The 27884-nt window shown below is 37.4% G+C and overlaps 4 protein-coding genes across 5 annotated transcripts; all 4 read left to right on the top strand.

The window, feature by feature from the left end:
• Window positions 1–254: 254 nt before the first annotated feature.
• On the top strand, window positions 255–5565 carry LOC123560542 (uncharacterized). Of its 2 annotated transcripts, none has more exons than XM_045352711.2 (3): window positions 255–327; window positions 2665–2777; window positions 4109–5565. In XM_045352711.2, exons 1-3 carry the CDS (start codon window positions 284–286, stop codon window positions 4852–4854), a joined length of 903 nt encoding a protein of 300 aa, XP_045208646.2. In that variant the 5' UTR covers window positions 255–283; the 3' UTR covers window positions 4855–5565. The 2 variants fall into 2 exon arrangements, with proteins under 2 accessions (XP_045208646.2, XP_053372680.1); XM_053516705.1 differs by lacking the exon at window positions 255–327 and adding an exon at window positions 1177–1309.
• Window positions 5566–7708: 2143 nt separating this feature from the next.
• On the top strand, window positions 7709–13777 carry LOC123559889 (uncharacterized). The gene is made up of 3 exons (XM_045352015.2): window positions 7709–7845; window positions 11422–11534; window positions 11629–13777. The coding sequence occupies exons 1-3, from the start codon at window positions 7802–7804 to the stop codon at window positions 12378–12380; spliced, it is 909 nt and encodes a 302-aa protein (XP_045207950.2). The 5' UTR covers window positions 7709–7801; the 3' UTR covers window positions 12381–13777.
• A 1587-nt stretch (window positions 13778–15364) lies between these two features.
• Window positions 15365–19004, top strand: LOC123560541 (uncharacterized). The gene is made up of 3 exons (XM_045352710.2): window positions 15365–15528; window positions 16522–16634; window positions 17951–19004. The coding sequence occupies exons 1-3, from the start codon at window positions 15485–15487 to the stop codon at window positions 18700–18702; spliced, it is 909 nt and encodes a 302-aa protein (XP_045208645.2). The 5' UTR covers window positions 15365–15484; the 3' UTR covers window positions 18703–19004.
• Window positions 19005–22418: 3414 nt separating this feature from the next.
• Window positions 22419–26590, top strand: LOC128546280 (uncharacterized). Its single transcript, XM_053516663.1, has 2 exons — window positions 22419–23477; window positions 26120–26590. The coding sequence occupies exons 1-2, from the start codon at window positions 22419–22421 to the stop codon at window positions 26588–26590; spliced, it is 1530 nt and encodes a 509-aa protein (XP_053372638.1).
• Window positions 26591–27884: the final 1294 nt, after the last annotated feature.

Here is a 27884-nt window from a genome sequence, read left to right as displayed (position 1 = left end):
TGAAGTAAAGCTGTATTAGGAGACATGCGCCCTTTTCATTTATGATTGTTTTATATTTAGAATCATATACATGTGTCATATAATGAGCTTTGTTCTTTTGTTTTTGTTTGTTTTAACATCGCTCCGACAAAATTATAGGTCAAAAAGAGACTAAATAAGTTTTGTGATAAGCAACTCACAAATGGAATACCGATTTGTCATTGAACTGTAGACGAATCTAGTACATAGTCAACACGAAGCGTTAAGATGTTATGATACGTTGGTCTACAGTATAAATTTCACCATGGATGTTGAAAAGGATACTAAACAAAAGAGATCTCTTGTTAAGTGAGTTCGATTTATTGAAATCAATAGCAAAAAGTAAATTAAAGATATCCATAAATTAATGTTTTCGTCCGTTATGTATAGATTGTACCACAAATAATTATGCAAGGTTGCAAATTAATTTTTCAGGCACTAATTACTTTATGCCAATAAAAATATTAGCTGAATGTATATTAACTATGTCAGTACTAAAATAATTTATATGTATCCAAATACCTGTATACTATTTACAAATTTATTGTTAGCTTCAGATACTGAATTCTTTGTTAAGATGCAATCGGATCGCCTTGGCCTTTATGCTATGCGGTGTATGCTACCCGATGTTTCGCACGATTGGATTTCGGGCATAAAAGGCTGGAAATAGTTCATTCTTGGGCATGCGGGCCGGCCCAATTAAAAAAGATAATTTGTAATGCTCTTACTAATGAAAAGCATGCTGAAAGTGCGGGGGAGGGGGGGGGGGGGGGGGGGTTGTGTTTTTCTGACAGCAAAATGAGGGCACTAAAACATCTTGCGTTGAGTAAACTGGGTAAGAAAGTCATGTTGGTTCACATTTATGGTTGTACAGATAATAATTAATGCTGTATTTTATGTCCGCTCCATATATTTTAACCCTATAAACGGATTTCATATAATTTGGTAAAATTGTTTGTTCAAATGAAGTAAAGCTGTATTAGGAGACATGCGCCCTTTTCATTTATGATTGTTTTATATTTAGAATCATATACATGTGTCATATAATAAGCTTTGTTCTTTTGTTTTTGTTTGTTTTAACATCGCTCCGACACAATTATAGGTCAAAAAGAGACTAAATAAGTTTTGTGATAAGCAACTCACAAATGGAATACCGATTTGTCATTGAACTGTAGACGAATCTAGTACATAGTCAACACGAAGCGTTAAGATGTTATGATACGTTGGTCTACAGTATAAATTTCACCATGTATGTTGAAAAGGATACTAAACAAAAGAGATCTCTTGTTAAGTGAGTTCGATTTATTGAAATCAATAGCAAAAAGTAAATTAAAGATATCCATAAATTAATGTTTTCGTCCGTTATGTATAGATTGTACCACAAATAATTATGCAAGGTTGCAAATTAATTTTTCAGGCACTAATTACTTTATGCCAATAAAAATATTAGCTGAATGTATATTAACTATGTCAGTACTAAAATAATTTATATGTATCCAAATACCTGTATACTATTTACAAATTTATTGTTAGCTTCAGATACTGAATTCTTTGTTAAGATGCAATCGGATCGCCTTGGCCTTTATGCTATGCGGTGTATGCTTTGTTTGATCGGAACGTGACGGGACGTGCGGCATGTAACGCGACGATTCGATATAAATGTCTAGTACAATGTGTGTGCTGTTCACAAAAGTAGCTTGTACACGGCAATGCGTGCCACAGATTTACCATGATTACAAACGGATACGTGCCAAAATTTTATTTAAAGGTGGTCAATCACATCTAAACAACATTTAAAGACATTTTTTACTTTTTGTAAATTCTGGTAGAGAATTATTTAAGGAACAAAAAGACCGATTACATAGAGTTAGATTCCTATTTGAAATGTATATTTTATTATTTTTATAAAATTTTGTAATTACTCCCCTTTAATATGAAAGTATATAAAAAGCTGGGTATTTCTTTTTATTTCGATACAATGTCTAGTTTTACATTTGCATTTGATAGACATATCAACTATTGAACAATCTGAACCAAAATGCAAGTTTAAAAGCTGTGTGTAGCTTCTGAATTCATTTATTTCCAATCTATCTTGGTTGCGCAACCAAAATAGGCAAAGGGAGGTAATAATAATTTTTCAAACTTGCGTTTCTAATGAATTCCATCTAAATACATAATTTTTAATGCAAATATTTTACAAATATATTACAATATGTCTAATATTTATACATTTCCTTAGGCAAAGTATGTTTATCAAATTTATACTTATGATAAAATAACTCTATCTTGGTTGGGCAACCAGGATAGGAAAATGAAATTTTATAAATACCTCCAGTGAAAATCTAATTTGTATTAAGTGTTAAGTGAACATAAATGTGTGTAAATGATCTGATGCTAAAGTTTCGAACAAATCCGTTACAGGGCCAAAATCTGATTATCCACCTTTAAAAATTTTACCGAAATAGTTCCATGTAACGTATGTGACATGTTGCTGTTTTACTTTTATGTGATGCTCATTTGTTTTCAGTCTGATACACACACATTTACACATGTATAATGTATGTACCATGAAATAACGGCAAAAAGTTATGTTCTTTGTAGCGTATATTCTTAATGGTTATAGTGTTATTTCTATCGTTATTTCAGACGGCCAGTTGGAATTTTGAAGAAACAGCTTGGATACACCAGAGAGTTTCCACACCCAAACCTCGTTAGAATTATCATACCGACATTGCCATATGAGGCTCTCGATTGTTCAGGTAGATACGAAAAATATCTTTCGAAACAACAAACTTTGATCTGCTCTGCATCATATGTGAATAAGAGTTGAACTTTGTATTATCTAGGGGGCCTCCGTGGCCAAGTGGTTAAGGCCGCTGACTTCAAATCACTTGCCCCTCATCGATGTGGGTTCGAGCCTCACTCGGGACGTTGAATTCTTCATGTGAAGAAGCCGACCAGCCGTCGGTGGTTCTACCCATGTGCCCGCTCGTGATGAAATAATGCACGAATGTGCACCTGAGGTCTTCCTCCACCATCAAAGCTGGAAACTCGTAATTTAGAAATGTAGAACGATTCAATAGAAGAAAAAGATTTTATTTGGTGTATCTATGAAAACACATGAGCCGCATCATGAGAAAACCAACATAGTGCCTTTGCGACCAGCACGGATCCATGCTGTTCGCTAATGGTTTCTCTAATTGCAATAGGCTTTGAAAGCGAACAGCATGGATCCTGACCAGACTGCGCGGATGGTTTTCACATGGCGCGGCTCAATTATAGTAAAAAATACCACTAATGAAAGACACGCAACGTCAAACAGGCAATTACAGTAAAATGCCTGTTTCTGCCGTATCTTACCGATTCTGCGTATTGTCTTATTAAGGCCGGTATATTTTTTTAAACGTGTTTTTACTAATTGTCAGAATTCTGTTAGGTTTATCAATTAATTATTCAGAAATCTCAAAGCTTTTATTAACCCTTAAAAATGAAAAAAAAAAAACAACAACAAAAACTGCGTATGCGCCTTGTTCCAGTGAACTGCCGAAATGTTGACTTTTATTAAATTTTGAATTTGACATTAAAGAGACTTATACTTAAACACATTTTGTTGAAATGAAATTTTACATGAATGATCCCCTTTACACGAAAATTAAGTAGGAAGTTTTTAAATCTATTTGATGCATGTAAGCAAAAAAGAAATAAACTTGAATGGTTCTAATTAGAACTTTTGCTTAATGTATAATTCAGCTTCGATTGACCATATTTTCAGTGTCGATAGATTCCTTAAATATTTTTTGTTGGTTTTAGAGTAACACCAACACATTTCTTGCTTTTGTTGGGGGAGGAAAGTCCTAGCTAGGTGTCCCTCCGGGCATTTAATCGATTATAGGCGGACACTTGGGTACAAACACCGACGTTCCCTAAGCAAGCAGTTTGGCATCCTTTCCTGCAGAATTGTACACCCCTGTGAAGTTTGAACCAATATCCGTGAGGGGCATGTCATCGACCCTGAACGTTCGATGACAGAGGCCCCGCCGATCGAGAGTATCTCGACCGATATCAGTTAAACAGTATTTATACATTACAGGAGAAAAGATCCTTCCATGGTCGTTGATGAAACTGTTCGACTCGTGTGAACCCAGCGATTTTTGGCCCAATCAAGACGAGCCCAAAGGCCCGGTTCATGACAAGGTCCTGTATATGTTGAATTATGAATTAGAGATCGATGAAGCACTTTATACATCTGATTCTCCAAAATTTCCGTTAATCATTGATAACACTGTCAAGTACGTTAAAAGGGCCTCACGGTTTACTGAAACTATTTTACGACATCCGGAAGTGGAAAGACCGTACGTTAGATGTTCTGGAGTAGATGTTAATATGGACCCAGAAACAAGAAAACCCAAAACATTTCCTCTATGGTGGAAAGAACATTTTAACTTTCCCACAGAAGGACCGAAGCGTGAATTTAAAATTCCTCCAAAACCGGCAAAAGTATTTAGTTCGGAACATCGCGTGTATTTCAGTGATACAGACGAAAACAAGCATATGAATTATACAGTATACGTCCGATTTTGTTGTGACAGTTTCTATGAAAATGTTCTTGCTGGTAAATATGGTGCTAGTTTAGATGTGTACGAGATAGGGGTGAAGAAATTACAGATTACATATTTGAAAGAATGTAATTTAGGAGACATTTTGACTGTAGAATCATGGGAAGATGAGTTCACCAAAGATACATATCATTTTGAGATATGGAACGGTTCTGATTTATCAGCCACTGTCACAATCAGTTACTATAACTTCCGCAACGGACAGAGTAGCCGTTTATAAGCAGTAATAACTTTTCATCAACTAAACTGCTTTTACAGTTGCCATGATAAAGCCCTCATACTAGCAAAAGGCTATTTGAAATACTTCGAGTATATTTGAACTATTTTAATTAAAACTACTGGCTTCGAAACCGTATACCCAACCAGATACGTTAAATGCTAAAGAATTTCTGTTTATTCAAATCATTTTGAATTGGTCCGTCATAGAATTTTAGAGTTTATTAAGTTCAAGATACATGTATTGTGCATGTTGTATTTATCAAATATTCAGCATAAATTTATTACAAACATCACCTACTTCTATAAGGGGCTTAATGTTTATATATATAACATGTTCAGGTATTTAGAAATGCAAATTATATTAATTATGATATTTGAATTGTATTCATGCATAAATATTGCACTATTAAACTTCATTTTACACACATCGTCATGTTTCATTCTACATGTACTTCTTTTATAATTTTCGGCTACAACTCATGTCGTCTACCTACAACTCTCCACATTAAAACGGACTTTACATTCAATGCCTGTGTAATCGAATTTCCGGTGCTGGGAGGATGGAGGCTATTTTTCTTTTTGTATCACAGCTCGTTGTTTTTTCTTAACAAAATTGGTGCGAGTAAATCGTATACACCAAGGGCATTCCATTCCATAATGGTTAGGTGAAGAGGAGGAGCCATTTTTCAACACAGTAGAGTGCGGTAACTAACAGTTCGGGTATCTGATACCTACACGATTACTTACCAGTTATCAGTCTACGCGTACAAATTTCGGTCCGCCCAACATTTCACTCGCGTTCATTTCAATCTACGCGTAAACATTTCGGTCCGCCCAACATTTCACTCGCGTTGTTAAATTTTAGTGAAGAAAGTTTGAGATACAAATGAACTAAAGCAGTTCGTTTGGTTCTTTCACGTGCCCAATGTAAAGCATTGATACACGGGGATAAATTTTTTTTAAGCAGTTTTGGTCAAATATCAACAAGCTGAAATGAAAATGTTCTTTAATTTCAAAAAGAATAAAACATCAATTTTTTTCTGTAATAATTAATGTAAATCTAATTTATATGGATCTGTTTTAAAATGTTAAATCCAGTAACTTGTTAAGTTCGAGTCATAGAACTTCTGATATCTCTACGCTGAACATTAGAAGTTAAATGTAAAGCCACTAAAATTAATCACACCCGAGCGCGATGTAATGTCTTCAAATGCATTTATTTTGGGTAATGTTCTCTTGTTTGTCCAGTTTTGGGCATTTAGGCCCACTGACGTCATTTTCAGTTTTATTTGGATCAAGAACGCTAGATACCATTTTACGAATACTATTAGAAGTCTGTTAAACTTTGTACTTTCTAACTGCTGTCGTGGACCTATGACCTGTCCGACTCATAATTTCCTGTTCATCGATTCCGGATTCATATAGACTAGTCGCACAAGTTCGCTTGCCGCTGTGATTTAAGTAGTTCCCTTTTAATTCACATTTTTCAGCGATTTCCTTCATAAATTTGCCAGGTGTATTGACACCAACAGGCTGGTTCCGATAACGTATCATATTGCCTGGCAAAGGTCTTCTGTAGAAGTCTCAAAATGGGTTACCATACATCTTGGGCCTGCGGAAATAAAAGTGAAACAATGTAACTTCATTCTTGAAAAACTACAGATCAAATGACATGGGTATTAATATTGCTATATTTACGCCCCCTCAAATAAATCAGATGCCCTTGTGTTTCTGTTCTCTATCTATTACTTTGTTGCATTCTATACTTCCAAAGGATCTTGCAGATTTTATTAACTATCACAACATCAGTATTTAACTGCTGTGTGGTGGTTGTAAAAAGTCACCCCGTACTTTGATTTAAGAAATAATAAATGTGACCCTATATTTTGATTAAATATGGGCAGGGGTTCGGATGCGTAATAATTAAAATACATGTACTTCTTAATTAAAGGGTTTCGGAAACGATCATAATACGCTCGCTATTGTGTTGGAAAAGAAAGATCGGCATTGAAACACGCATGCAAAAACCGCACGTAGGCATGAACGCACGCACGCACGGACACACACACACACACACACACACACACTGAATTTTGTTGACAATGGAAGCCCATATTTCAGACGCGAAAGAAGGTTCTGTTTTACAAAAAAAAAAAAAAAAAAACACTCTTGGTTCTAATGTGGGGAAACACATTTGAATCGGGTAGGATATGTACCAAATGTTTTTATAAACTTTTAACAATATTATCATTGAAGGAAAACACCACGATCAATGATTTTTTGGAAGTACATAACGTAATCTAGATAAAAAAAAACACGAAATCATGGTGCAAATAAGAAGTCTCCGATAGTCTAAGCATTTAAACTAATGGCCAAAAAGGTATTAAATAAAACAACATACAAATGTGCTCAATTCTTACACAAATATTCTCAATGTCCAATGTCTGAAAAGACAGTAGCAGAAAACGGCACCAAATATAGAACAACAACTTGAATCGGCTAGCTGTCTCAACCAGTCAATGCCTTGATATTAACGGCAGCCTGTTGTAACAATAGTTTTGTGTTATAAACATCTCTATTAGAGATATATCAAAATATTTTAATGCAGTCCACGCTGTTGTAAAATGAGTAAGTTTTTGAAAGGTTAGTGTTTGGTCCTGTATGATGTTCTCCCACATATCACGTATACGTGCCACTATAACGTGCCACTAAAAATGGAAATTATTTCAGGAAAAATGGATACTGTTTTGTCTGTGAAATTTCTTATCCACTTTACAAATCAGCTATGGAGACGAATGTATACGCACGCAAAAGTCTTCGATTTTCACTGGGGAATGCGAAAACGGACGCGGTCGCGGACCACTTAACACTAGAATTGAATCTACGAAGTTAACTGTAGACGCATTTTAAACGTGTAAAGTCCAGTGTACATCTCCCGAAAAGAAATCATGGATGTTGAAAAGAATACGAAAGAGAAGAAATCTTTTGTAAAGTGAGTTCAATTTATTTTTACATGATAACCGAGCCTATATAATACATTTTTATCCACATGTGCATAGTAATTTTAAGTCATGACTATTATCTCAGTGCATGTTTTATCTAGGTTATTTACCTGTATAACTATCAAACATTTACAGTCAGGTTCATATTGGTCAAGCTAAAATCAAATACTTGACTTTGTTTGATTATGAAGTTAATGAAGATGTCGCTGGCTCGGTTTGACTGAGCATGCATGTTCATACGCGGTATTGGAAACGCATGCTACCGTTCATAACCTCTGGTCCACAGGTACCCTGCGGCTGGACATACAGCCACCGTTTTGACTAGCCGCTTAGATTCGATGTTATTTACATATACAAGTCATCTCATTGACCCACGACTTTCGATTTAAATGCTTCTTTAAAATATCCAGAATTTGCGCGGCGATGATATTGGATACTGATATACGTCATGATATATATGATAATAAATATCTATAGAGATATTTAAATATTTTGCAGGTTAGTTATACTTTTGTTACATTCTGTTAACCATAAAGTATCAAGAATGAATAACAGGTAGTGCATCTGATATTTAGATTTCATATTTTATTCAATAGATTCAAATACAATGTGACAACAATTACAAGGCCAAAAGAAATAAAACGCGTTTCGCGTCCTATGACAATATAAAAAATGTCAAGATAGTTATCACAACATTTTTTTTTCAACCAACGGAAGTGGATTGAATCCTGCCCAGCAATGAAAACGACAAAATAAGCGAGGGTAGGTATTTAAAAAAAAGAGCGTAATTCTCGGCTTGCCCATGCATTTTCATTGCCAAGCCGGGCTCAATCCGTTTCCGTTGGTTGAAAAAAAAATGGCATGAGAGCTACCTTATAATTTTTTTATATCATCGGCAGTAAAAACTGTTTCCTCTACAAAAAAAACAAGAGTGCCAGAATGTCACAATATACGCCCGTCACAGCAAAGTTCTTTACACTAGCACCTGTATTTGCAAATGGAATTTTAATTTTGTGGTTGTTTAGTAATTATTGTAATTCTTTTGTTTTTCTAAATCCACATAAAAACTCCTTACCAGGTAGAGATACCTTAAAATACACCTAAAATTTGAAAGTAACATCTATATTGTACCACAGAAAAGTGGTCTTAGTTTTTCCCTACGGTCTGTTATAAAAAAGTTACAATATAAGTTATTTATAGTAACAACTAAGGGAAGTTAATCAAAAAAAAAAAAAAAAAAAAATTAAAGTCCACATAAAAATCCTTACCAGGTAGAGATTGGTCAAAATACCCCACAAAATTGGATGTAACATGCATGTTGTACCACAGAAAAGTGGTCTCGATTTTTCCCTACGACTAGTAATGAAAACGTTACAATATAAGCTATTTATAGTAACAACAAAGGGAAGTAATTCTAAAGAAGGGACCTGCGCATGGCACTTCGTCTCATGATGGTGTACAATTGTGCCAAGTTACATCAAAATCCCTTCGTGCATGAAGAAGAAATGCTTCGGACAAAGTCATTCTTGTATCTGACCTTTGACCTCTAAGTGTGACCTTGACCTTAGACCTAGGGACCTGGTTCTTGCGCATGACACTTCGTCTCATGATGATGAATAACTTTGCCAAGTTTCATCAAAATCCCTCCATGCATGAAGAAGATATGCTCTGGACAAAGTCTGTGGACGCCACCCTCCAGCCCGCCAGGGGCGTTCCCATAAAACGTCCCGTATTTCAAAAGGGCGTATAAAAATCACTAATACTGTATACTGAGAATAAACCAGCCTCATTCCCAGTTCTGCCTGTTATAGCATAATTTTAAATAAGAACTTCCCTGTTTCTGTGAAGCTCAGTATATGAAATAAGATTATCAGTTGTCATTGCTATTTTAGCAGAATTAAGATGTTCACTTTTTATACGCCCGTTTGAAAAACGGGACGTATTATGGGAACGCCCCTGGCGGGCGGGCGGGATGGCGGGCGGGCGGGCGGCGTCCACAGACTTTGTCCGGAGCATATCTTCTACATGCATGAAGGGATTTTGATGAAACTTGGCACAGTTGTTCACCATCATGAGACGGAGTGTCATGCGCAAAAGCCAGGTCCCTACGTCTAAGGTCAAACTTAGAGGTCAAAGGTCAAATTCAAGAATGACTTTGTCCGGAGCATATCTTCTTCATGCATGGAGGGATTTTGATGAAAGTTGGCACAATTGTTCATCATCATGAGACGGATCATCATGAGACGGAGTGTCATGCGCAAGAACCAGGTCCCTAAGTCTAAGGTCAAGGTCACACTTAGAGGTCAAAGGATACAAGAAAGAAAACTTTGTCCGGAGCATATCTTCTTCATGCATGGAGGGATTTTGATATAACTTGGCACAAATGTTCACCACCACGAGGCGGAGTGTCATGCACAGGAACCAGGTCCCTAGGTCTAAGGTCAAGGTCACACTTAGAGGTCAAAGGATACAAGAATAAAAACCTTGTCCGGAGCATTTCTTCTTCGTGCATAGAGGGATTTTGATATAACATTGCACAAATGTTCACCACTACGAGGCGGAGTTTCATGCGCAAGAACCAGGTCCCTAGGTCAAAGGTCAAGGTCACACTTAGAGGCCAAAGGTCAGATACAAGAATGGCTTTGTCCTAAGCATTTCTTCTTCATGCATGGAGGGATTTTGATGTAACTTGGCACAATTATACACCATCATGAGACAAAGTGGCATGCGCAGTTCCCTTCTTTAGAATTACTTCCCTTTGTTGTTACTATAAATAGCTTATATTGTAACTTTTTCATTACTAGTCGTAGGGAAAAATCGAGACCATTTTTCTGTGGTACAACATGCATGCTACATCCAATTATGAGGTGTATTTTGACCAATCTCTACCTGGTAAAGATTTTTGTCTGGACTTACAATTTTTTTTTGGATTTTTTTTTTTTTTTTTTTTTTTTTTTTTAAGATTATCTTCCCTTAGTTGTTACTATAAATAACTTATATTGTAACTTTTTAATAATTGAATAAAAAGAACAAAGACCACTTTTCTGTGGTACAACATGGATGTTACTTTCAAATTTTAGGTGTATTTTAAGGTATCTCTACCTGGTAAGGAGTTTTTTTGTGGACTTAGAAAAACAAATGACTTACAATGATTACTACACAACCACAAAATTAAAATTCCATTTGCAAATACAGGTGCTAGAGTAAAGAAATTTGCTGTGACGGGCGTATATTGTGACATTCCGGCACTCTTGTTGTCTCTAATTTAATTTCATTTGTATCACTAAGTATAATTATGTTGATTTCCTCCAGTCTAGGAGGGAAGGATATACATTTATAAGAGCGAATTAAAAAAGCATATAGCAGTCTTACTGTATAGAATGAAACAAACGACAGGACAATAATGCTTTTACAGTCCTACGATTAAAACGTGCAGTAAGAATGATATACTTGAAATTAAGCAAATACTTCAAGTTCACAGATATACTTACCATGAATGACAAAAATAGCTGAGCATAAAAGCTTCGTTCTACATCGTGCTCTAAATTATTTGATCTTTATTTCAGACGGCCTGTTGGAATTTTGAAGAAACAGCTTGGATATACAAGAGAGTTTCCACACCCAAACCTCGCTAGAATTATCATACCGACACTGCCATATGAAGCACTCGATTGCTCAGGTATATAAAAAAGATGTGACCTTATTAAGTGTCAGACATTTTGTATAAGACCTAATTAAACTGATATTTATTAACTGGTATCTTTATATTACAGGAGAAAAGATCCTTCCTTGGTCTTTGATGAAACTGTTCGACTCGTGTGAAATCAGGGATTTTTGGCCCATTCAAGAGGAACCTCAAGGTCCGGCTCATGATAAGGTCCTGTACATTCTGAATTATGAATTAGAGATCGATGAAGCACTTCATACATCTGATTCCCCAAAATTTCCGTTAATCATCGATAACACTGTCAAGTACGTTAAAAGGGCCTCCCGGTTTACTGAAAAAAAATTACGACATCCGGCAGTGGAAAGACAGTACGCTAGATGTTCTGCAGTTGAAGTTAATATGGACCCAGAAACGAGAAAACCCAAACCATTTCCTTCGTGGTGGAAAGAACATTTTAACTTTCCCACAGAAGGACCAAAGCGTGAATTTAAAATTCCTCCGAAGCCGGAAGCAAATGTATTTAGTTCGGAACATCGGGTGTATTTCAGTGATACAGACGAAAACAAGCATATGAATTATACAGTATATGTCCGATTTTGTTGTGACAGTTTTTGTGAAAACGTTATTGCTGGAAAATACGGTGTTAGTTTAGATGTGTACGAGACAGGGGTGAAGAAATTACAGGTTTCATATTTGAAAGAATGTAATTTAGGAGATATTTTGACTGTAGAATCATGGGAAGATAACGTCACCAAAGATACATATCATTTTGAGATATGGAACGGTTCTGCTTTATCAGCCACTGTCACAATCAGTTACCATAACTTTCGCAACGAAAGACAGTGCAGCCGTTTATAAGCAGTGATAACTTTTCATCAACTAAACTATATATGCTTTTACAGTTGCCATGATAAAGCCTTCAGACTTGCAAAAGGCTTTTTGAAATACTTTGAGTATACACTCGATAATTTGAACTATTGTTATTAAAACTACTGGCTTCGAAAGCGTATGTTGCAATTTTAAACACAACGAGATTCCCCTCAAATCGTACCCAACGGACATGAACTATCACAATATAACGTTACCGCCCGCCCGCTTAGCTCAGTAGGTAAGAGCGTTGGTCTACGGATCGCGGGGTCGTGAGTTCGATCCTCGGGCGAGGCGTATGTTCTCCGTGACTATTTGATAAACGACATTATGTCTGAAATCATTAGTCCTCCACCTCTGATAATTCATGTGGGGAAGTTGGCAGTTACTTGCGGAGAACAGGTTTGTACTGGTACAGAATCCAGGAACACTGATTAGGTTAACTGCCCGCCGTTACATGACTGAAATACTGTTGAAAAACGGCGTTAAACCCAAAACAAACAAACAAACAAAATATAACGTTACCATAATGTTAAGTATCATAATATAATACGAACAACATTTCAATGAATAATTGTTTAATTTGTTGTAAGCGACTTGGTTGTCAACTGAACATGTACAAAACATTCGTATATAATCATCATAAATATAAGTACATCATTATGCATAATATTCGAAAATAAATTGACGAATATTTTTCATTTCACTCATAATATTAAGTTAACTATAATCAACAGGTTATTTTATGTACCCAATGAAAATAATACCATGAAATTACATTCACTTCTCGTATACACTGAACCGATTTTAAAAATCCAAGTGATTTTCTATATAGCTAATCGACATACAATTATCGCGCCTCGAAATCCGTTCAGTGTATAATATTTATATACAAAGTGGAACACGCACATTTAAAGTATTAAAACTTAATATTAAAAATTTTCTACGGACATGTTGACAGTCGAGTGACCAAGCGCTGCAGTGAACTAACCACTCCGCAATGTGAGAAAATCATGCTCAACAGAGCGCGAAATAGCGCCCCGCAGTGGTCCGTCAGGAACAATACGTGGGGAAACAATTATTTTCTAATTCACTACGTTTAAGCGAAAAGAATTATATACGTTAAATGCTAAAGAATTTCTGTTAATTCAAATCATTTTGAATTGGTCCGTCATAGAATTTTAGAGACATTAAGTTCGAGATATTGTGCATGCTGTATTTATCAAGTATTCAGTATAAATTTATTATAAACATCACCTACTTCTATAAGTGACTTACATGTTGATATATAAATCTTCAGGTATTTAGAAATGCAAATTATACTAATTATAATATTTGGATTGTATTCGTGCATAAATACTGCACTATTAAACTTCATTTACACACATTGTCATGTTTCGTTCTACTTCTTTTACAATTTTCGACTACAGCTCAAGTCGTACTTGACCATAAATCACCCACAACTCTCCACATTAAAACGGCCTTGACATTCAATGTCTGTATAATAGAATTCCACTTAAAGGGACTAGGCGAAAAATAATTTCCCTCAAAAACCCATAAAAAGTGAGTACTCTGAAAGTGACTAGTGGTAAAAACTTATTGACATAAGATTTTAGTAAGATATTTTTATCAGTAACCAAAAATATTGTGCAGAAGGTAGTAAACCGTTGCAACGCTTTTGAAATAATAATAATAATAATTATTATTATTATACCAGATTTATAGGTCTATAGCGCCCTTTTCATGATAAACACGTTCAAAGGCGCTTTACATAGCGCAAACGCAGCCAAACAGGGTGCGAAATTCACCCTCTACTAGTACAGACACAGAGCGATCTGACCAGAGGGACAGAGTGAGATAAAGCCCACAGAACAGATAGAGAGAAATCCTTTTTGGTTGCGGGTTTAACTTCTATTTTCATCCACTTTATCATTTGTTTCGGTGTCAGATATATTCTATTTAGTTTAAACATATTTTATTGCTTCTTTTTTATAACATGTACAATAATATACAAAAAAATGTATATGCATATGCAATTAATGATATTAAAAGTAGCAAAACGGTTGAACCACGAGTTATAACAACATCAATAAATAGTTCTCACCAACAGTATTTCACAATAGTTGTATAGCAGTTGGACGGTTACATACCAAAAAAGAATATATATTCTATGCCAAACTTGGTGGAAATGAACATGTTGAAAAATTTCACCCAAACTGTAGGTGAGTACAGTAGCCGGTACTAAGGGTGCATGAGGGGTGTTGCACTCTTCATTACCTCTCACACGCCTCGTAAACAACAGAGCTACCTCTTTCAAAGGTATACGGTAAATTGCTCTGTCGCAACTTCCGAGCTAGTATAGTAGTCGCAACTTGACCGCGATGGTTGACCTTAGGCTGACTATTCATATCGATTATTTCATTGTAGAAATCAAGGGTGCTTAGGGTAGCCGTGTATATTTATATGGAATGAGTTTGTATACAGTGCAGTATCAAAGTATATATACTTACATTTGATCAGTTAAAACTTTCCAATACACTAATTTATATTTACACAAATTGATATTTCCTTTTTCTCGTGCAGCTCGTACACTCCTTTTCAATAATAGGCTGTGCCTTATTATGTATTATAATGCAAAGGTCAACCATCGGGGTCAAGTTGCGTCCACTATACATGTCGCGATAAAAGAATGTCAACAAAGGTGAGTGTCATAATTTTTTTTTGTATTTTTACAAGCATTGTATTGAATATCAAAAATAGGGGAATGGTAGGCGATGTAGATTTGATGTAACTTTACAGAGAACTTAAAGTGTGTTTATTCTTGATTTGAGGTCGTGGTGATGTTTACCAACAAGCTGATTTAGCGGTGAACAGGACTGTTTCGTCATAAAAGCACTTTCATTGTCACATTTGCATTTTGACTGATATCAAAAAGCAAACCGGGTAGGCGTGAAATAGCTGTAAAGTATATAAATGCACGCAAAAGTCGTTTCACCGCGGCCGACGACCACTGAACAATTTAGACTTGAATTTATGAAGTCGACTGTAGACGTATAGTGGGCAAAGTTCACTGTACATCACCCGAATCAGAAGTCATGGATGTTCAAAAGAATACAATACAAAAGAAGTCCTTTGTAAAGTGAGTTCGATTTATTGTTTTACATAATAACCGAACATATTTATACATTTGTATGCACATGTACTTAATAGCTTTTGGAATGACTATTTTATGTCAATTCATGTTTTATCTAGATTATTTTATATGTTTTAATATCTGTTCGAATACCTGTATATCAAACATTTACAGTTAGATTCATATCATATGGTTCAAGTTGAAATCAAAAATTTGACTTTGTGTTTGAAGTTGATGTTATACAAGGGCATGACGGGACACATGATTGTTTTAGTTTTACTAGTAACATGACGATTCGATAACAAATCTGATACAGTATGCGCGTTATGAATTTTCAAATGACAAAGGCTGATACGGGGCAAGGTGGGACAATGACACAGTTTTTGACCATAACAAGTCACAAAACAGTCTATATCAAACTTGTATCGAAAATATTTTCATGTTGTATTTATTACGTTCTAAATAAGTTTGCTTGTATGTCTACACCAGTACGAACTAGTTCTCCGCAAGAAATGCCAACTTCTCCACATTAATCAAAGGTGGAGGGCGAATAGATTCCAGACACAGTGTATTTTTCTCAAATCGTCTAGAACATACGCTCCGCCTTTACAAGAGTAAAACATAGTCATCACAACATCAGTTACCTTACTATACAGAATGAAACAAATCACAGGGCAGAAATGCTTCACGGTTCTACGATTCATTTTTTTTGTTATTGTTTTATTATTTTTTTTAAGAGGTGGGGGGAGTGGGGGCGGGGGGGGGGGGGGGGGGGGGGTCAGAAAATATTGCAGTGAAGCATAATGCCTAAAGCGTGCAGTAAGAATAACATCCTTGAAGCTTTTCAATAGTTAATTTTAATGTAATTCAAGTTCGTTTCCAGTGGCAAAGATACTTTAAGTTCACTCTTTTACAGATGGTTTACCATGAATGAAACAAATAGCAGAGCAGAAAAGTTTCATTCTACAACGTGCTCTAATGATTTGATCATTTTTTCAGACGGCCTGTTGGAATTTTGAAGAAACAACTTGGATACACTAGAGAGTTTTTTCACCCAAATCTCGCTAGAATTATCATACCGACATTGCCATATGAAGCACTCGATTGCTCAGGTAGATATGATTGTTACTAATTAAGTTCCATATGCGTTGAATCATCCAAAATGTAACGTTGATAACAGATCTGCCAAGCATTGGACAACGATTTCAAATCTATATGACCTGATCAACAGGCTCGGGTAAAAGGGCGCAGTTCAGAATTCCTGACCGATATATTGATATTGATTTATTAGCTCGACTATTCATAGAATAGTAGAGCTATTGGACTCGCCCATGCGTCGGCGTCCGCGTCGGCGTCCGCGTCCCGATTTGGTTAAGTTTTTGTATGTAAGCTGGTATCTCAGCAACCACTTGTGGGAATGGATTGAAACTTCACACACTTATTCACTGTGATAAACTGACCTACATTGCACAGGTTCCATAACTCTATTATGCTTTTTTTACAAAATTATGCCCCTTTTTCGACTTAGAAATTTTTGGTTAAGGTTTTGTATGTAAGCTGGTATCTCAGTAACCACTTTTGGGAATGGATTGAAACTTCACAAACTTATTTACTGTGACAAACTGACTTACATTGCACAGGTTCCATAACTGTATTTTGCTTTTTTACAAAATTATGCCCCTTTTTCGACTTAGAATTTTTTGGTTAAGGTTTTGTATGCAAGCTGGTATCTCAGTACTCACTAATTGGAATGGATTGAAGCTTCACATACTTGTTCACTGTCATGATCTGACATGCACAAAGCAGGTCCCATGACTTTATTTTGCTTTTTTTTTCAAAATTATGCCCCTTTTTCAACATAGAAATTTTTGGTTAAGTTTTGGTATGTAAGCTGGTATCTCAGTATCCACTAATAGGAAAGGATTGAAATTGCACACACTTGTTCACTGTCATGATATGACATGCAATGCAAAGGGTCAATAACTCAACTTCGCATTTTACAAAATTATGCCCCTTTTTCGACTTAGGAGTTTTTGGTTAAATTCCTATTATGTAAGCTGGTATCTTAGTACCCACTAATGGGAATGGATTGAAACTTCACACACTTGTCCACTGTCCTGAGCTGATAAGCACTATGCAGGTTCCATAACCCTATTTTGCTTTTTTACTAAATTATGTCCCTTTTTCGACTCGTATTCATTCAATCGACAAGGCTGTTGAATAGTCGAGCGTTGCTGTCCTCCGACAGCTCTTGTTATTTCTGTTATGACTTTCCAAAAAGCTCCTTTCGTCAGTGTGTGCTGTCATACATCATGAGACATATATTGACTTTTCGGCTAGTTTACCAAGTCAGACATTTCATAAAATGCAGCTGTTCATTGACCATTAGTATAATCGATATTTATTAATTGGTATCTGTACATTACAGGAGAAAAGATTCTTCCTTGGTCGTTGATGAAACTGTTCGACTCATGTGAAATTAGTGATTTTTGGCCCTTTCAAGACGAGCCTCAAGGTCCGGCTCATGACAAGGTCATGTACATACTGAATTATGAATTAGAGATTGATGAAGCACTTTATACATCTGATTCTCCAAAAGTTCCGTTAATCATCGATAACACTGTCAAGTACGTTAAGAACGCCTCGCGGTTTACTGAAAGTATTTTGCGACATCCGGAAGTGGAAAGGCAGTACGCTAAATGTTCTGGAATTGAAGTAAATATGGACCCAGAAACGAGAAAACCCAAACCATTTCCTTTATGGTGGAAGGAACATTTTAACTTTCCCACAGAAGGATCAAAACGTGAATTCAAACTACCCACGAAACCGAAAGCAAATGTATTTAGTTCGGAACATCGGGTGTGTTTCAGTGATACAGACGAAAACAAGCATATGAATTATACAGTATACGTCCGATTTTGTTGTGACAGTTTCTGTGAAAACGTTCTTGCTGGTAAATATGGTGTTAGTTTAGATGTGTACGAGATAGGGGTGAAGAAATTGCAGATTTCTTATTTAAATGAGTGTAATTTGGGAGACATTTTGACTGTTGCATCTTGGGAAGATAAAGTCATCAAAAATGCATATCATTTTGAGATATGGAATGGTTCCGTTTTGTCAGCCACTGTCACAATCAGTTACCATAATTTTTTCAACATAGAAAAGTGTAGCCGTTTATAGTCGGTGGTTAATAGTTTATCAACTGTGGGAACTGTGCTGTACTTGATAATTATTTAATCCATTCAGAACTTGAGTAAATTTAAGAGAAACTATACACACTTAAGAACGTAAATTTAACATATATATATATATAACTACAATATGTGTAATTGCATCGCGAATAAAATGTTGCAGTATTAAACTTTATTTACAAACGATGTCGTTTTTCATTTGACAGCTACCCAGTTCATCTTCCAGATGTTATTCAAACATAAACGGGCACCTGGACAGAACCACGGTTACTGGGTGGCTTCCATATATGAAGGGGTTCAATACTCCAAACGAGGTTTCAGACCCACAATTAACAGTTGGGATTGGGTGGGGAGGTAGGGGAAGTGGGGGTAGCAAGTGAGTCGGAACTTCACCCAACCGGCCAAGGAAGCCCCAAATATCGAATGATACTCTTATCGTATCATAGACTTGTTGCACGCTACCGGTTAATCGTAAATAACTTAAATTACAGCTGTCCACATGAAATTGATTTAAAGCATATGTTATTGCCTTTTCTGTCTGACGAATCAAACTGAGCCCATAGGTTGATAGCCCGTGATTTATGTTGAGCTACCTTGACCGTATAAAATTGATACGTCCTTTCCTACATCTCTAAAAAAGATCACTGCCAGTCCCCAAAATCTCTTGTAATATGCAAGCTAAATTTGACGAGGGTTATTTTCCGGTTTTTTAAATCAGTAATAGTTTAGATAATGTGGTCCGTATATTTGTCTAAACCTACGGTCAGCAATATTGTGCTTAGAACGAAATATTTATGATTTTCTGAGCTTTTTTAGACCGAATTCCCTAAACCGATGGCGAAATTAAAAGAAATACATGTACATTGTATACAGAAAAGCTTTTTGTGCTTGCATGCGTGTATGTGTACACCCGTGCATTATTTCTACCAGCCAGAAACTTGACTGTTTATAGTTTGAAATGTAGAAAGAAATATGCGACAATGAGATAACACGGAAAAACAAATGCTTTCAATGAAATGGCTGTGTGTCGGTCTGCTGTGCATGTTATACGTGCAGTTTGTTGCCAAAATCCCTTGCAATACCAGGGTCAGTCCATGCACATACTGTACTGTGTCCTATGTCATACAGGATTAACAACAATGTCTGTGTCTACTACTGAATGTATCATCATCCTAAACCTTATCGTAACAAGGTAGTGGTTCCCTCTTCAAATAAAATTGTTCATCTTACCACCCAACTCATTTTAGGAGATCAGGTATAATAAAACCCCGGATCCAAAGCACCAGGAGACCTTGAGGATCATGTGGTAAAATGTTACCCTTGAGTGTGACTCATGTAAAACATGGTATCATAATGATTGTCAAGGTGACATGTCGGAATCCGTTTACTAGTATATAACATGATGGATAGTTGTAATTCGATGTAAATGAGATGTGGAACCAAAATTTGTAGTCCTGTTTGGCGCCATATAACCTATACTGTGTTGGTGCTCCGTAAATCCCAAATAAATATAGTTGTAATTGGTCTTTGCATTGTCTGGAATGTAGTCTACCAATTTTTTCAACTTCAATCTTCAACTCAAGTATCTAATAACTCATTCGCTGTTCTTGGTGACAGAAATTGCGACAGTCATGGAAAAACCTTTTGCATCATCTTCTCAAATTAGCTAAATTAATCGGAAAACGAAAAGAACTAAGAATGTAAATCATCTATTAAAGGTAATTTGTCTGAATTTCCAGTCCATCAAAAACAAAAACCAGTACTGGATGCACTTCTAGACTCTGTCTGCCTAGATATCATTATTGGAACTGAGAGCTGGCTTGATCCTTCTGTATCATCATCAGAATTTTTTATCTGTATTTGTTCACTGTATGCAGAAAAGACAGGCCACCAAATAAAAGAGAAGAGGTCAGAGGCATGGTGGTACTTATTGCTGTAAAAAATAATTATCAGTCAGTTCATAGTAATAAACTTCAAACTAATTGTGAAATTATGTAGGAGGAAGTTTCACTGTTCAATTGTAGAAAACTGATTATTGGCTCTTTTAGCTCACCTATCACGTAGTGACAATGTGAGAGAGTTGAAGAGTCGAATGAGTTAAAGAGGGAAAAGTACGAAGAGCTAGCCAACACATGCAGAGGGAACGGTTGGAAAACATGGGTCTTCCCTGTAGAAGTAGGATGCCGCGGCTTCCCATCCAGTTCAGTGTGGAGAATGCTTGGGGCATTGGGCATCAAAGGAGCAACAAGGAAGACATCAGTCCATGTCCTCAGCAAAGCTGCTGAGAGAGCCTCATGTTGGCTTTGGCTACAGCGTAGCAATACATGCTGGAAGCCAACACAGACGGGGTAGGGGTTGATCGCCCTACCTGCCCCACCATCAAGAGGGTGTTCCGAGTTAAGGGGCGAAACACCTGTTGACGGATGGAACTCGGCTGATGACGTCTGTGTATGCAGTATATCTGTATTTATCACATTGCTTATCTCTGGGTAACCAGTGACCGCCAGGAAAGTCTGGATGACAACCAAGAAAGAATGGTGACGCTGGAGAGACAGATGACATCTAGGAAAGACTAGAATCTGGGTATAGCGGGTCGGCACCCCGCTATGCTGTTCCCGTGAGGGAACACCTACACACAAGCTACGACAAACCAGAAAGATCAACACCCCAAGGCCTTCCGAGAGGGGGTGAAGGATGATAGGCCTAATCGGACAGATTTAGCGGTAACGACACGGTACGAACAATCGACTATGAGAAAGAGTGAACACGACACATCGGTGGTGTGTCCTTGCGGAAAGGTATGCAAGAACCAGCGAGGGATGAGGATCCATCAATCACGGAGTGGCTGTCAGTCTCGGGGAGGACAGATGCAACGCTCAGGGCAACCTGGTCAGACGGGGGAGACAACTAGTCGGGGTTCCAACCACAGTGCTAGCAGTGTCCCAGCACCTGTACTTTCATTGACTGAGGGCAGTTCTTTGGGAGGTGAATCATCATTGCTTGATGACCTTTCGAGTCCATCGCTTGAGGACCTGACAACAGCACTGACTGAGGAAGAAGAAGACAACCCATTAGAAGGCTCGCCTATATTTGGGTCTGCACAACTGGAAGACTCCCCTATTTTTAGCCCTATAAACAGGCACAGAGAGTTGCAAGGCCAAGAAAGCCCAGGAAGTCCATTTTCCTTTCCCCAGTCATGGGCTAGTCAACCTGTCCGCGAAGACACAAAACTGAGCCAGAAGCAACAACATCCTGCTAGTACAGAGAGAAGACAAAAGATTGCTTGGCCTAAGATGAATGACAGTAGATGGGCGACTTATGATAACGACTTAGATGTTATCCTGCAAACAGCACTTTCAGGCAGTGTAGAAAGAAAACTCCAAGCCTTACCTTCAATTGCCTATGCTGTTGGTAAAGAAAGATTTGGAATAGAAAAACCAACATCCGTTGCAAAGTCCAGACCCAGACAGAATAGATGAGTTGTTGAAATCAAGAAGCTGAGAGCTGAACTACGAGCTTTACGCAAACGATTCGTGCAGTCAGAGGTGTCTGAGAGGGAAGGCTTGTCAAAACTACGTGGAGAGATTAGAGAAAGATTGAAGACACTGACAGCAGCAGAAAGAATAAGAAAGAAGAGAAGAAACAGAGCTAAGAAGAGAGCAAAATTCATCTCCAACACTTGACAAGACAATAACATGGGCTAGAATGCAATTCAAGCCAGCAAAGTCGAGATGTCTGATCGTAAAGAAGGGAAAAGTGATGAACAAGTTTAAATTGTTTATACAGGATGAAGAAATCCCAGCACTTGCCAATAATCCAATAAAGTGCTTAGGGAAGTGGTTTGATTCCTCCATGACAGACAAAGACAGTAAAAACAGACTCCACCAGCAGGTTCATGATGGCTTACGTAGAATTGACAAGTGTGAGTTTCAAGGAAAGTTCAAGGCGTGGATATACCAGCACAGTTTCCTGCCAAGACTTGTCTGGCCATTGATGGTGTACGAGTTACCACTTACTACTGTTGAGAAATTGGAACAAGCCATCAGCAAACATCTGAGGAGATGGTTGGGACTACCCCCTTCCTTCACAAGTATTGGTTTATACGGACACTCGAACAAACTCCGGTTACCAATTAACTCCCTTGTAGAAGAGTTTAAGGTCGCAAAAGCTCGTCTATTGCTCACACTGCGAGACTCCAAAGATAACAAGATCAGTGGTGCAGGCATAGACATCCGAACTGGTAGAAAGTGGTCAGTAAGCCATGAAGTTGAAAGGGCTGAAAGTAGTCTCAAACACCAAGACATTGTTGGCTCTACGAACAGAGGAAGAGAAGGTCTAGGTACAAGAAGCCATCAAAGTTGGGCGGACGCTAACCTTCAAGAGAGAAGATCTATGGTACAGTCAGAGATTAGACGGTCTGAGGAGCAAGAAAGGTCAGCAAAGGCAGTTCAGTTTGGTAGTCAAGGCAACTGGACAAAATGGACAGTACCAGAGAGGAAACTCACTTGGAACGAGTTGTGGACTTACGAACCACTCCAGCTAAGCTTTCTCCTACGTTCAGTATATGACATGCTCCAAACGCCAACAAATTTGTACCAGTGGAAGCTGACAGAAGACCAAACCTGTCCACTTTGTGAGAAGAAAGGGTCGTTGCGCCATATTCTATCAGGCTGCCCTACCGCTTTGTCTCAGGGGCGGAACAGATGGCGGCATGACAAGGTCCTCGGCGAATTGGCACATGTCCTTGAAAGGGAAAGAAGGAAAGTTAAACCTCTGATTCCAAAAAGCCATTTAAAGAGAATTCCGATAATTTTTTTCCTTTCATAGAATTTTTTAAAATTCATATATATGATAGGAAAATGTGTGCTGAAAACAATGAACAAATAAAAATAATAGGTCACCAGGCTTGTTTTTGTGAAAAATTGCTTTGAACACACCCACTGTTGCTGAAACTGCCAGCGATTTTTGAACATTTTCATAATTTTCTGCTTTTTAGCTCACCTGAGCACAAAGTGCTCAGGGTGAGGTATTGTGATCGCTCACCGTCCGGCGTCCGTCCGTCCGTCCGTCCGTCCGTCCGTCTGTCCGTCCGTCCGTCCGTCCGTCCGTCCGTCCACACTTTCCTTTAAACAACATCTCCTCCTAAACCAACAGGCCAATTTTGATGAAACTTCACAGGGATGTTCCTTGGATGGCCCCCTTTCAAAATTGTTCAAAGAATTGAATTCCATGCAGAACACTGGTTGCCATGGCAACCGAAAGGAAAAACTTTAAAAATCTTCTTCTCAAAAACCAGAAGCCCTAGAGCTTAGATATTTGGTGTGAAGCATTGCCTAGTGGACCTCTACCAAGTTTGTTCAAATCATGACCCTGGGATCAAAATTGACCCCGCCCCAGGGGTCACTTGATTTTACATAAGAAAATCTTAAAAAATCTTCTTCTCAAAAACCAGAAGCCTTAGAGCTTAGATATTTGACATGTAGCATTGCCTAGTGGACCTCTACTAAAATTGTTCAAATCATGACCCCGGGGTCAAAATTGACCCCGCCCCAGGGGTCACTTGATTTTACATAGGAAAATCTTCAAAAAATTTCTAAAAATAAACCAGAAGGCCTAGAGCTTAGATATTTCACATGTAGCATTGCCTAGTGGACCTTTACAAAATTTGTTCAAATCATGGCCCCCGGGGTCAAAATTGACCCCGCCCCAGGGGTCACTTGATTTTACATAGGAAAATATTTAAAAAATCTTCTCAAAAACCAGAAGTCCTAGAGCTTAGATATTTGACATGTAGCATTGCCTAGTGGACCTTTACTAAAATTGTTCAAATTATGACCCGGGGGTCAAAATTGACCCCGCCCTAGGGGTCACTTGACTTTACATAGGAAAATCTTCAAAAGTTTTCTAAAAATAAACCAGAAGGCCTAGAGCTTAGATATTTCACATGTAGCATTACCTAGTGGACCCCTACAAAATTTGTTCATATCATGACACCCTGGGTCAAAATTGACCCCGCCCGAGGGGTCACTTGATTTTACATAGGAAAATCTTCAAAAATTTTCTAAAAATAAACTAGAAGGCCTAGAGACTAGATATTTGACATGTGGCATTGCCTGGTGGACCTCTACAAAATTTGTTCAAACCTTGTCCCCTGGGGTCAAAATTGACTCCGCCCTAGGGGTCACTTGATTTTACATAGGAAAATCTTTTAAAAAAATTCTAAAAATAAACCAGAAGGCCTAGATCTTAGATATTTGACATGTAGCATTGCCTATTAGACTTTTACAAAGTTTATTCAAATCATGACCCCTGGGGTCAAATTGACCCTGCCCCATGGGGTTACTTGATTGTACATAGAAAAATCTTCAAACTTCTAAAAATAAACCAGAAGAGCTTAGATATTTGACATGTAGCATTGCGTAGTGGACCTCTACAAAAAGTTTTCAAATCTTGTTTTTAAAGTTACTTAAAGAAAATTTCAACTATATTTTCTCATAATTCTTTTGATTGATTTCTATTATGATCTTTTGACCTTGAAGACTTGTCCTTAAGTGCAATGATAACAGGTGAGCGATATAGGGCCATCATGGCCCTCTTGTTTATAAATACCAACCAAAATATACATCCAGGCAGCACAATACGGTTTTTTTTCTTATTACAGATTTTATCATATACTTACTTGATATCATAGTCATATTTGTAATACTCTATCCTTACAATGATGGGTATAAAAGAATAAAAAATATTGTTTCATATTTACTTTTGTGAACTTTTTTCAATGAAAAATACCCATAGTTAAGAATATTTTTTTAAATTTTGAAAAAACTCTTTCATAGAATTTTTTCCTTTTTTTCTTGTGTATAGATAATTGTATTGTGAGCATAAAAATGGCTAAAAATGTATGGGTCACCAGGCTAAATTTTATGTTAAGACCGCTAGAATACAAACACCTGTTCGGACGGAAATGGCGCGAACCTGCCCAAATTGATTACATGTATGTCTACTAAAAGTTTAAAAAAAGTTTTAAAAATTCTTAATTCTTTCTATAATTGCATACTAAATAATCTGAAAGGTGATATTGTCTTATCAGTATTAAGTCAATTATCTTACATTATATGAACAACACTGTCTTTATACTAAAATGCGATGTGAAAACACAACCACAAAAATAGCAAGATACCCGTCAGGCATGATACTTGTCAATACAACATAAACTAGTATCAACATCTGATTACTGATATAACTTATCAAAAATGTTATTTCATTCAAGATTCCTCATATTTAAGATTGTCTGTAACATGTTTCAACAAATGTTGACTTCAGTTCAGCTTTCCATAGAAAGTGTCGGCTGCGCAGAAAGATGCGCATTAAAAACTATAGGAATTCCCTTTAATCAACTTTGTTAGAGAAGGAGAGAAGAAACCTGTGTCCACAGTAGAGAGAGGTATCTTGCAGAACTCTGGGACCTGCGGGCAGATCTAGGAAAGAAGTTACAATTTCCTGAAGAAATCGCCCACACAACTCTCAGACCTGACATCGTTATTTGGTCCAGAAATCCAAAGACAGTAATTATGGTGGAGTTAACAGTGCCTTGGGAAGAGAGAGTTGAAGAGTCGAATGAGTTAAAGAGGGAAAAGTACGAAGAGCTAGCCAACACATGCAGAGGGAACGGTTGGAAAACATGGGTCTTCCCTGTAGAAGTAGGATGCCGCGGCTTCCCATCCAGTTCAGTGTGGAGAATGCTTGGGGCATTGGGCATCAAAGGAGCAACAAGGAAGACATCAGTCCATGTCCTCAGCAAAGCTGCTGAGAGAGCCTCATGTTGGCTTTTGCTACAGCGTAGCAATACATGCTGGAAGCCAACACAGACGGGGTAGGGGTTGATCGCCCTACCTGCCCCACCATCAAGAGGGTGTTCCGAGTTAAGGGGCGAAACACCTGTTGACGGATGGAACTCGGCTGATGACGTCTGTGTATGCAGTATATCTGTATTTATCACATTGATCTTTTTTGATCGCCATTCGTCCGTCCGCACGTTCACAATTCCTTGTGAACAAGATAGAGACCACATTTTGCAACTGATTTTAACCGAACTTGCACACAACTTGTATTGGCATAATATCTCGGTTTCTTTCGAAAACATTGGTTTCAGAGTTATTGCCCCTTAAATCAAACTTGCACACAATTTGTATTGATATATATCTCGGTTCCTTTCGAAAACTGGCCAAATCCTATCATGGGTTCCAGAGTTGTGGCCCCTTAAAGGGCCAAAATTTGCTATTTTGGCTTTTGCAGCCGTATAGAGACTTTATTTATGGTTTGATTTGTTACAAACTTGCAAAATATCTTTAGCAACAATTGATCCTTTCGAAAATCGGATAGATTCCATCATGGGTTCTAGAGTTTCTGTCCCTGAAAGGGGCAACATTTTCTAATTTGGCCCTTTCAGCCATATAGAAGTTTCATTTATGCTTTGATATGATACAAACTTGCACAGAATATTCATCTTGATGATCTCTAGACCAGGTTTGAAACTGGGTCATGTGGGGTCAAAAACTAGGTCATCAGGTCAAATCAAAGGAAAAGTTTGTTAACACCCTAGAGGCCACATTTATGACCCTATATTCAAGAAACTTGGTCAGAATGTTTATCTTGATGATTTCTAAACCAAGTTTAAAACTGGGTCTGATGGGTAAAAAACTAAGTCACCTTGTGAAATCAAAGGAAAAGCTTGTTAAAACTCTTGGGGCCACATTTATGATCATATCTTCATGAAACTTGGTCAGAATATTTATCTTGATGATTTCTAGCCAAAACTCGAAACTGGGTCATGTGGGATCAAAAACTAGGTCACCCGCTCAAAACAAATGGAACGTTTGTTAACACTCTAGAGGCCGTATTTATGGCCCTATCTTCATGAAACTTGGTAAGAATGTTTATCTTGATGATTCCTAGGCCAAGTTTGAAACTGGGTCCTGCGGGGTTAAAAACTAGGTCACCACTCAAATCAAAGGAAAAGCTTGTTACACTATAGAGGCCACAATTATGTCCCTATCTTCCATGAAACTTGGTCAGAATGTTTATCTTGATGATTCCTATGCTAAGTTTAACAAATGAGTGATATAGGGTCATCATGCCTGACCCTCTTGTTACCGCTGACTCCTTCAAAGC

This window comes from Mercenaria mercenaria, chromosome 10 (genome assembly GCF_021730395.1).
Source record: "Mercenaria mercenaria strain notata chromosome 10, MADL_Memer_1, whole genome shotgun sequence".
NCBI lineage: Eukaryota > Metazoa > Mollusca > Bivalvia > Venerida > Veneridae > Mercenaria > Mercenaria mercenaria.
The sequence above is the reverse complement of the archived record's forward strand: the minus strand, read 5'-3'. Positions and strand labels throughout refer to the sequence as shown.

Bases quoted from the DNA above. Each gene is read 5' to 3' on its own strand.
- LOC123560541 (XM_045352710.2), top strand. From the start codon at position 15,485: ATGGATGTTCAAAAGAATACAATACAAAAGAAGTCCTTTGTAAA. The intron at 15,529-16,521 runs GTGAGTTCGATT...TCATTTTTTCAG, and splicing joins CAAAAGAAGTCCTTTGTAAA to ACGGCCTGTTGGAATTTTGA. The intron at 16,635-17,950 runs GTAGATATGATT...TGTACATTACAG, and splicing joins TGAAGCACTCGATTGCTCAG to GAGAAAAGATTCTTCCTTGG.
- LOC123559889 (XM_045352015.2), top strand. From the start codon at position 7,802: ATGGATGTTGAAAAGAATACGAAAGAGAAGAAATCTTTTGTAAA. The intron at 7,846-11,421 runs GTGAGTTCAATT...TCTTTATTTCAG, and splicing joins GAGAAGAAATCTTTTGTAAA to ACGGCCTGTTGGAATTTTGA. The intron at 11,535-11,628 runs GTATATAAAAAA...TTTATATTACAG, and splicing joins TGAAGCACTCGATTGCTCAG to GAGAAAAGATCCTTCCTTGG.
- LOC123560542 (XM_045352711.2), top strand. From the start codon at position 284: ATGGATGTTGAAAAGGATACTAAACAAAAGAGATCTCTTGTTAA. The intron at 328-2,664 runs GTGAGTTCGATT...TCGTTATTTCAG, and splicing joins CAAAAGAGATCTCTTGTTAA to ACGGCCAGTTGGAATTTTGA. The intron at 2,778-4,108 runs GTAGATACGAAA...TATACATTACAG, and splicing joins TGAGGCTCTCGATTGTTCAG to GAGAAAAGATCCTTCCATGG.
- LOC128546280 (XM_053516663.1), top strand. From the start codon at position 22,419: ATGCAATTCAAGCCAGCAAAGTCGAGATGTCTGATCGTAAAGAAGGGA. The intron at 23,478-26,119 runs GTTAAACCTCTG...CAACTTTGTTAG, and splicing joins TTGAAAGGGAAAGAAGGAAA to AGAAGGAGAGAAGAAACCTG.